General features: G+C 32.1%; 1 protein-coding gene across 1 annotated transcript; it reads right to left on the reverse strand.

Annotated features, from left to right (window-relative positions):
* Positions 1 to 5,474: 5,474 nt before the first annotated feature.
* On the reverse strand, positions 5,475 to 8,939 carry LOC146528642 (uncharacterized). Its single transcript, XM_085203573.1, has 5 exons — positions 8,846 to 8,939; positions 8,335 to 8,385; positions 8,158 to 8,247; positions 6,119 to 6,346; positions 5,475 to 5,666 (listed from the first exon to the last, which is right to left on the reverse strand). Exons 1-5 carry the CDS (start codon positions 8,885 to 8,887, stop codon positions 5,586 to 5,588), a joined length of 492 nt encoding a protein of 163 aa, XP_085059699.1. The 5' UTR covers positions 8,888 to 8,939; the 3' UTR covers positions 5,475 to 5,585.
* Between the last annotated feature and the right edge of the window lie 1,853 nt (positions 8,940 to 10,792).

The following is a 10,792-nucleotide window of genomic DNA, read 5'->3' on the forward strand; positions in this document are numbered from 1 at the left end:
AAGTTGTATTTTCCGTCAACCTATAATCCTGAAATTGATATGAAAGCCTCGGTGGGCGAGTCCGACTCGCACTTAACCGATTTTTTTAGCATTATCAGCTCCTTTCATAATACGAAAAGACTAGACTAAACAACATCCCTGTAAGTTCAAAAAGCTAAACACCAGGTGTTCTTACATAACACACAGATAACAAATAACATATATTAAAAACAGTGATATAACTCACGACAGTTTCGCAACAACACTCTCACATAAGCTTTATGTTCGCAACTAAACACCTAGTTTTAATTAGCACTTCCCGCATGTAGGTGCGACCTAAATATTTTTCCCTTTACGCACACCTGTATTAAGATATACCTTGGAAGTTGTAATTAAGGTCGGCTTAGCATATCGTGAGCTAAGCTCCTGAGGCGTTGTGCCAAATACGTTGTGCTGCTAAGTAGTATAAGCCTTCATTAAAGTAAATACAAAGTATAAAAATGTTAATAGTTATTAGGGATTATGTGTGTATGTTTGTATGTATCAACTGCTTTACCAGTTTTAGTAAATATAACCACGAGACACAGTCTAAGTTATTGTTTTCTGTAATTATCCACTTCTAGAGGACCGTCTAAGCTAGAAATAAATTTCTTTATAACTTTACATTAATTCTTTAATACGCAGAGCGAAGAAATGGAAATATAAATTTAAATAAATATTTCATTTTCTCGAGTGGGCATCGAACCCACAACCAGTTGCGTTTACAGTAGCACTTCGTGCCCCTGGGTCACGACTCGCCTCTGATTAGATATAATTAAATTTTTTACTTAATATACTGATAACTACTGGATGGATGTCAATGAATTTTGACATGGTAATAGCGTAAGTCCTAAATCTGATATATAATACATTTCTTAGTTATATGATTCATTATGAGATTTAAATAAAATAGGAAAATAAAAACTATATGGTGTTTCCTTGTAATTTATCTGCATAAAAGTCCCCATATATTACTCGTACAATTAGATATGAGATTTACTGCTCGAAAGTCAAGATTATATTTTTTTCATCTAAAACAAATGATTTTGCTAAATAAACCAATTTTTTTTCTAAACTATTTTTATAAAATTACGTAACTTTAAAAGAACTAACACAAACTAAGTAAATCTCATTGATTTGTAATACATCTAGAGCGGGGAACTTTGATCAAAGAATACGAACTAAAAGTTTTTTAATTCCAAAATCTACGGTCTGCTACGACGTTGAATATATTATTGAATATCATTTTAGAACTTTATTATAATATAAATGCTGTTTGCAAGTAGCATATAATACGTGTTTTAATATTTTTTACTACTACTTTAATTAAAAAGAGACATTATGAGGTTATTATTTGTACTGGCACTTAAATGGTTAATTTGTATAAGCAAATAAAATAGGTTAAGTGTTTTTAAAATACAAAAACCCTTTCTGTACAAAATAAAAAAGAAAAAAAAAGCCCTATTAGTTTATTAGGATTATGCTAATATAAGTAATTGTTCAAGCAATTAAATCTTTACCAGGATATAAAGATGTTTCGACTAATCCTAATAAAATCCTAATAAAATATTGGGCTTGTTTTTTTTTCTTTTTAGTTTTATGCAGTCGGGTTTCTTATTTTTTTAAATTGTTTTTTATTAAATATTTTATTTAAAAATAACACTATATACACCTCATATTATAAAATATGATATTTCATCATCTTTCATATATTATACGTTTAAATTATTTATTAATATAAGTCTCAACCTACGATTCGATTATAATCCAGTGTTGCAAAACAAAGATATACTTTAATAAAGATAAATTACAGAATTCATGCTGAATTATTGCTTCAATGCAATATCAATTGGTTGTGAAAATCAGAAAATTGCAAAAAATTTTACAAAAATATACACTTTTTTTTTTTTTCGCTGGGAAATGCATTTACGCAGACCGCCCATACGGAAGGCGTGCCTTACGGATGAGCGGTACTGTGGGACTCACCGGTGAAACCGATCCTACCCACTAAAACCCAGCGGGAACCCTCTCCACCAAAATGAGACGCCGCAGGATCGCTCGCGCATACTACTACGACGCCTCGGTGGAAGGCCCGCCTTTTGCAGGCCATCGTCGCTTCTAAGGTGCCCTAAGGCATCCGCAATAACCTGCAGGATGATCAGCCTGACCCTCCCGCGGTAGCTCCTCTAGGGTAGGGGGAGTAGAAGATGCGCATACCGCCCTCTTCTACCCCCTGCCCTACGGCAGCGGAGCGAGTCTGCGTTCGAGACTCGCTCCGCCGCCGACAAAAATATATACCTAATCATGTTGTGTACATATCCCAATTTTTATTTATAGGGTTCCATACCTACCTCATAATTGTATTTAAGGGGAACCGGTTGGTTATTGTTGTAATTTCAATCTTTTCGTATTTTAGCGTTTTTTTACCAAAGCAAAGAAAAAATTAAGAGTGGGGATCGAACCTAATGGCCTCGTACTTACATAGTTATTTAAAGTAATTATTAAAAGAAACTCCAGAGTAACTTGTCTATCTTGTCAATGTTAAATAAATAATAAATATATATAAAAAAGAAAGTTTTATTATATTTCTTGTAGAGAAGAATGACCAGTCACGACACTTATTACTTATACTTAACAAAAGGACACTGAACTTAACAAACCACTCATTGCTTTACTTCGTTTGAGCAATAAACCCTACTTCTGTTCCCGAGGTTACGAAATAAGGACAAGAAATATCAAAGGTGTAATTAAGTTAACCATCAAATTAAGCTCTTAAACTAAGCTCGTTGAAGAAAGACCACTGCTGTAATTTAGACATTTAGGTGCTTTAGAATATGTTATGACGGATACATTATATCATCATACATCTATATCTTAAGGATTTTAACTTTAATATTTTTTAAAGCTAAACTATAATTTAACAAACTTGTGGCCTTTATAAAAAAATATTACAGCAGACCAGTTTGAGGTTTGAGGCCAGTCGTGGCGCAGGGGCACAAAGTGTGACTGTAAAACCGACTAGTTGTGGGTTCGATCCCCACTCGAGGAGATGAAATATTTATTAAAATTTATATGTCCATTTCTTCGCTCTGATATCGAGACGAAGCGCGGCGTTGAGTTCTGACACTCAACACACTATGCCTCCAGAATTTGGCAGAAAATGAGGAACAGAGTGTCTTAACATTAGGTTCCCTCTGCCTACCCTGTCATATGCGAGATACAGCAAAAATAAGTTTCATCTAAATATCATAATGTATATGAAGAGTAAATAAAAGAAAACAATCATGTTACTCATTTACATCAATTACAATTCACATTAAAATGCTAAAACCATAGTGTAATTGATCTATCATGGTTGACGTAAAATTAGAGCTAAAGCAATTTACAGGTAATCAATATGTGAGGTTATTAATTATGTGTGGTTAATACAAGCTACGAGTCCTATACCAATATATACATGTGGAAGTTGTGAATGGAATATTTCTCAATTTGATGAGCATTTGTAAAAAAATATTACTTTAAGCAATAACTAAAACTTGGGTTCTCAAGTTACGCCGCTATTAGCCACCTTCCAGTTTAAGTTTATTTTCTGTCACGTCTCTCCAGGAGAAATAACCAAAATATGCCAAGACGAATCTAATGAACCCACATTCTATAGTTAAACTGATAGGCATCGCACGGTTTCGTCTTCCTCTTTCAAGCTTCTTCGTCAGATCTGTTCGATAGTTCCATATGAATAGAATCTTCTGAGCATAAATTCAGGTATCAGGCTCATTCATTCAGGTGTCAAGCTTATTGCCTTGCTGGGTGAAGAGCCAGATAAGCGCCGGGGAATTGCCACTCAAATGTAGGTCTAAGATTCCCCTTTAAAACGCATATTAACGCTCGCCTCCTCTGCCCCAGCTCCTACCCAAGTTTTCAAAGTACGTTCTAGAAATGAATTTATGATAGTTCTAGACAAGCTGAGATGTTGAGAGATCGTTGTTGTTCCTCTCCATCTGACTCGTACTGCGAATAAATTAACTCTAAACTTATTCCTGACCAGCATATTCCTTGGCAAGTTTGAAGTAAGTATTTGTTTACTTTAAAATTATGATTGTTAAGGATACTTCTCATGGAACCGTAGATAAGTTCTACCAGTATGCACGCTTTAGGCTTTTAAATTATAGGAAAATATTCCGTCTGGATAACGAATTATCAAAATTCTCAGAAATTTATATATATTGTTAACTGATTCTACGTATAATTAATTGTGAAATAAAAATTTGCTTAGAATTTTATATGTTTCTATAAAAGTTCTGTATATTTTTATGAAAAGTTAGTATTAATGTAAGGCTTTAACTATTCTTAACAATTAAATATAAAACAAAAATCTAGAACATTGCAATGTTAAATTGACTCTGGTACATTTTAACATAATATAAAGTTTTATTTAATTTTTCACTTAAAATATGTAATCTTTCCCCAGGTCAAATATACCGCTGCTACGCTGTAGTACTCATAAAACTGAATGACAGTATTCAGGATGCAACATTGCTGGAATTCATTGGGATATAAGATAAAATTTAAGTACATTTATAAATATCGTTATAATGTTCTCGACATGTATATTTATTTTCGGCTTCGCGCTTCATCCCACATTTAACAAGACAGAGAATACTTAATGTTAAGAAACGTTTTCTGATAGCATTCAAGGTGATTCTACTTTTAACTTACTACAGGGTCACGGCTGCATCCTGCACATAGCATGGTAGGCGGAGAGATCCTGGGAAGCTAGTGTTAAGACACTTCTTTCCCATTCATATACTTTCGTTACCACTCTCCGTCGAAAACTGGAGGTATTGCATGTTGAGTGTGCCCCAGAGCCGCGATTGGCCCCTATATAAATATTTCATAAGTAATAACATACTTTCTACTATTCTTAATAATTGTCCAAAACTAATTCTAGCGAGCAATCAACCCGTGTCTGTAGGCTCGTCGTAAAATGAAGTCCTTAAACTTAACTCATTGTCGAAGGGCCGACTGTTAAATTAGTGACATTAACACATTTTAATCAAAGTAAAGGTAGCGTAACCCCCAACGTTACTTTTACAGAGGCACTCAGAGATGTTAATTATTATTTAACTTACATAAAATCAATAAAAGGTAATTTGTCTTGTCATTTTATTGTGCTTTCCTGCTGTACGCGGGACGATGATTAAAGAGATTTTTTTATATTTTTCTATTGTAGAATACATTATTTAGGTTTATGAAGTAAATTTCATTGTAAGATATTAGCTTCAACGCTTATACCTAACTAAATAACATTTGCTCTGGCTTAGGCGGATATTTAAATAATTCAATTACAGTATTGCTTGTTTTATACCTATTTCTGTAAGATTTCTATATATTGTAATACAATATTTATTTTATTATATGTATAAAAATGAATAAAACAGGTAATTAATAATACAGTGTGTATAATATAATATATTTTAAGATGATTAATATATTAATATAGAAATATAAGTAAGTGTAAAGCTATTCTACTATATAAGTTAGTGAAGGCGCAAAAAGCTTCAAATAAATTAGGGCAATATTTTCTGGCACTTCTCGAGTTCGGTTTTAACTTTCTTGCATTCATCGCTTTCGTTCCAATTTTTGCAAGACTGAAATATAAAAATTAAAAAAAAACATTCACATCATTATTTCTAGGACGAGGATTAGTTTAGTTTCAATGAATATTTCCTTTTAGTAGTCATTAGTGTACCGACCGCGACTTTGCTAGTATGGAGGATTTTATTATCTATATACTTGTATTATAATATACTTGGCTCAAAAATCATTAAACAATCTATTCTCTTCTAAGAAAATAGATTGACTAATGATTTTAGGGTTATAGGACAGAATGAAAAAAGCTCTTGCTTACCAAACCAGAACGCTTTGTTTTACCAAAATGCGCAAAAAAATTAAATATAATTATCTATTTGGGAATCAAACTCACAACTAACGCGCTCACAATCTGACACTGTTCTACTTCAACACGATATTGGTTCACCCCCTGAGGAGTCACCCTTGGACGTCCCAGTTGTTCTATAATAAATCACACAAAAGTTCTCACCAACATAGCATAAAAACCCAAGCAGTTGCCAAGTTCCTTTAAATAGCAAGGATCCTCTTGTATATAAGCGTCCAAGTCCTCGCTCAGGCACTTCTCTTTGAGAACATCCGACACTTTCGTGTCCTTTTCGAAATCCTTATCCAGTAGCTCCTCTAAGGCAATTTTATCGAATGTCCCGTTGGGTCTTAAAAATCCATCCGCTTTTCCTAAGCAGACGTGAAAATCGCACTGAAAGGAGATTAAAGCAGAGTCAAAAATATACTTAATGTTAATTGTTAAGAAAAATTTTCATTTCAATATAAATCATTTTATATTGCCTACTATTGAATATAATTGTGTTCTGCAAAAGCATATTTACTCAACATTTTACCGAAGCATAGACTATTCTATATTCTAGTTGTAATTATTTAGAATTTAATCTCGTTTATGGCACAAAATTTCATTTTAACTAAAATATTTTCACTAAATAGTTTTTCCCCTTTCTAATTACTATTTAAATTTTCTGTGAGGCCGTGGTGACACAAGGGTGTGACTGTAACGCGACGGTTGCGGGTTCGATTCCCACTCGAGGAAGTCAAATATATATTTACGTTTATATTTCCACTTCTTCGCTCTGGTGTCGAGGCAAAGCGCGGCGTTGAGTTCTGCCCTTCAACACGCAATGCCTCCAGAATTCGGCAGAAAGTGGGGAACGGAGTGTCTTAACACTGGGTTCCCTCTGCCTACCCTGCCTTTCTTTCACTTCATAACACAAAGAGTGTTAAGTCTAAATCTCGAAAATTGGACGGAAAGTAGAGAACGTAGTGTTTTAACACTAGGTTCCCTTTGTAGATCTCTTTGTACATCTTAGGGAACCTAGTGTTAAGTGAACCCGCTAAATATGTGATAAAGTGTGGAGCTAAAAAAAAAAACTTATGGACTCTACAAGTATTTAACATAAATAATATTAAATAGGCTTTTTAAAAAGAAATAGGTTACTGTAAAATATAAAAAAAAATTAAATATAGGAAACAAAATTTCACCCTGCTACGGAAATACTAAAGCATTTAACCAACTAATCAATTTAATTAAAAGTGCTCGGACTCGATTGGCACTAGCCGTAAGGCTGTAGAATATATTTGCATACATCGACATAGTTTTAAATCAATAACTCGCCAATTATGAATATTTTACTTTATAAAATTAAATGTTGCAGTAACTGCTGTAATTAAATCATATCAGGTAAAAATATTAAATGTGTTAATATAGCTTATTACACTGTTCAAGAATATTTAGAGGATAAACATGTATGGAATTAATGTCTATTTAATGTAATGCAGGATAGCTGACAGCTAATGTAATAGATTGTACCATTGATTTTGAAAAGAGCAACTGTTGAGTTTCTTGCCGGCTCTTCTCAGCAGAACTGCCTTCCGAACCGGTGGTAGGTCCTTTTGTTCATATGTACATTCAATGATTCAAAAGTGCTTATAATAATTGCCTATTTGAATAAAGAATATTTTGTATTTGAATATGTTAAGGACATGATTTCATTGCATAGATTGAGAACAGCTTTGATTTTGTCTTGGTTATCTTTGAAAAGGAGCTAACAACGATAAAATTGTAAGACTTTTCGGATTTATTTCCTGAGTCCTAAGTCTGCTAGGTAAGATAGTGGGCCTAATACCTTTAGAATTTATATGCATGCGCTTGGACGGTAGCGAAAATGGGAATTCGTCTTCGTATAGGGATGTTGTGTATGGCATATTGTAACTGATTTCCCGAACACCTTTAATAATATTATTTATGGAAAAATGCTTTTGCTTGTTATATCTAGTGTAAGTCTGGTTAAAATATTTTATCGTTGTGGTCGTAACTGAAAATCTTTTAGAGATTTAGAGGTAATTATATTAAGTTATATTTTAATTTTTTTACATACTCAAGGTGCATACTGTTACATGTATATGTAGCGTTGTTTGCTAAAGTTATATGTGAAAAGGCAGAGTTTCAAAATTTGTACGTTACATATATTGCAAATATTTTTAAAAATTTTTACTTACAGATTCTATGCTATGGGTTTTTTTTAGGCATTCATCATACGATTCCTTAGACTCTTCACTTATTTCATATTTGCAACATTCTTCTCCGTACTGTAAATTAATTATAATATCAATTAATTGTTTTGCAACTAATAAAAAAGTAACCGATGAAACCTTAGAGAAATAATAGGTACGTACGCTACCCATATTCTTACATCTCATTATATCTTGGCTGTCTTGAGCTTTCACCTGTTGAATAAAATTAATTTATTTGTTTATACACAAAAAATATTTATTTAAATATAATATATATTTTCATTATTTACGTTGTTTTTTTAGTATATTTTTAAATAAATAATAAGCTTGTAATTATAAAAATATATATTTAGGGTTCCATACTTCGAAAGGAAAAAACGGAAGTGCGGAACGGAATTTTGCGTCATAAAGGGTTGTATCTTTTGATTACGTTGGCTGAGAAGTTTGTTTTTTTTCGCAGCTCCAAAGCACAGTAGACTTAAATATTTCTGAGACTTATATACTCCACGCGTTCCTAAGAAAAAGTGTCTCGACAAACGGCCGGACAGACCACAAAGTGATCCTATAAGGGCTCCGTTCTTTCCTTTTTAAGTACGAAACCATAAAAATAATCAAATATTCAAAGTTGAAGTTATAATATATTTTTCAATACATATATATATTTATAACTCACCAATAATATAAAAGAAACAAATAATGATACAAAACGGTACATGGCTACAGAGATACAATTTAATTCGCAACTGCTGTACAAGACTTTTATACCCGTTGTATATCAAAGTATCATTAAGAGTAAACGTCAAGCGTAAAATTATAGCATTTTTATAAAAATTATGAATATCATTATGTTTTTATAATATGTGAGAAACATATTTTCTATTGTTGTTTATAAACTTGTCAAATTAAAATTGTATGTCAATTTAGATATTATGGCGCGAAGTGTGTAAGCATACAATTATTAAAATTGGGAAAAAATAATAAGACTTCGTTTTTGAGTAAGTGAAGTAGTACTAGGTAATTAGAACAGTACGCACAACAATTATTGAGGCCATCGTGGCGAAGTGGTATAAGCGTGTGACTATAAACGCGACGGTTGGGGTTCGATTCCCACTCGGGAAATATTTTTTTATTTATTAATATTTTCATTTCTTCGCTCTGCTAAGAAGGCAAAAACGTAGTGTAAGTTTCGCCACTCAACACGCAAATGCCTCGAAAATTCGGCGGAAAGTAGGAAATGGAGTATCTTAACACGAGGTTGCCACTACCTTACTAAATGCGTGATACATGGGAATAAGAAAATATTTAGCACAAAATGTTATCTTAAATTAGGGGGAGGTTTCGTTAGTTAGACATATAACAAGATAAATAATATAATTTGTTAATTTCTAGTTAATGAGAACGGAGTATCTCAACATTAGGTTCCCAGGTTCCCTCTGCCTACTCTGCTTTTTGTTATAAATAAAATGTAATAAATTTATGTTATACATTATTAGATTAGTACTAGTTAAGTAGAAACATATTTCTTTTTTATCCTCATGTCTCATTCTTCTTACAAAGGACGTTCAATGAAAATGTCTTGGGCGTTAAGACGTTAAAGTGCTACTTGAACGAGGGCATTCGGGGTATTAGAGACTACACTCGTATATAGAATTTATCGACGTAGCGACTCTGATACGAGTAAATCAGATAAATTCTTCAAATGGATCCATTACATATTTATTTTCCTTTTTTATATATTTTACTTTTCTTGATTTTTGTTGTTCTAGTATAAATTTGTATACTCAGTGCTTATACGAGTAAGTTCGTCTAAATCAAGGATGAGCAAAACGCCGTTTGCGACCCGCCCAAGCATTTCTAAAATTGAATTTGTTTTATCGACTCTATCCTGTTAATATATTGTTATAAAATTAATTATAATAAAATGTTATATAACGACGATGACAATATTAATGCGAATATTGATTTTTAATATACTACCCCGATAGAGATTAAGTATGAAGCTAACAGAACATTATAAATAACATGTAAAGTATAACATGTAAAGTTTTCTAGAAATGTTTCTCTAGACGAATTTAATAAATAGATAACTTCTGTTCCAAATAAAAAGCAATTGATTTTAAAAAGAATTGCAAATTGTTTATAGAATCAATGAATCGTATAGAAACTGCTTGCATAAGACACATCGCTTACTGCATTAGACGATAGTTTAATCTCATTCAGTAAGCTCGGGCTTTATGTCCTATAAAACAATTTAAAGTACTTAGAATAAATAAAATAATTCACTTTTAGTGTACATGTTTACCAAATAATATAAATTAAACTCTTAAGCCGGATTTATGGCGTATATTTAGTACTAGCGGTTTTGCTCGTTTACACCACAGAACTTTACACTAATTAATTAATATTGAGTTTTAATAACATTATCACTTTAAAGACAATATCAATACCTACATTGAAAATTTAAAACCCAGCTAAATCAACACATTTATATTTTAAAGCAAATTATTCGATGTAAATATTTTATATATTTAGATAAATGTTTATATTTATGAACCGATTTACCAAAGGTAAACACTGTAACTTAAATAAATAAAATAAAATAGTGAAAATTGTACCTAAA

Source organism: Heliconius melpomene, chromosome 19, assembly GCF_056956725.1.
Source record: "Heliconius melpomene rosina isolate 202511_hmr_F chromosome 19, ASM5695672v1, whole genome shotgun sequence".
Lineage (NCBI taxonomy): Eukaryota > Metazoa > Arthropoda > Insecta > Lepidoptera > Nymphalidae > Heliconius > Heliconius melpomene.

Excerpts from the sequence above, each read along its gene's own strand:
- LOC146528642 (XM_085203573.1), bottom strand. The coding sequence starts at position 8,887 with ATGTACCGTTTTGTATCATTATTTGTTTCTTTTATATTATTG. Across the intron at positions 8,248-8,334 it reads GATGTAAGAATATGGGTAGC|TACGGAGAAGAATGTTGCAA; the intron begins GTACGTACCTAT and ends ATTAATTTACAG. Across the intron at positions 6,347-8,157 it reads AAACCCATAGCATAGAATCT|TGCGATTTTCACGTCTGCTT; the intron begins GTAAGTAAAAAT and ends ATCTCCTTTCAG.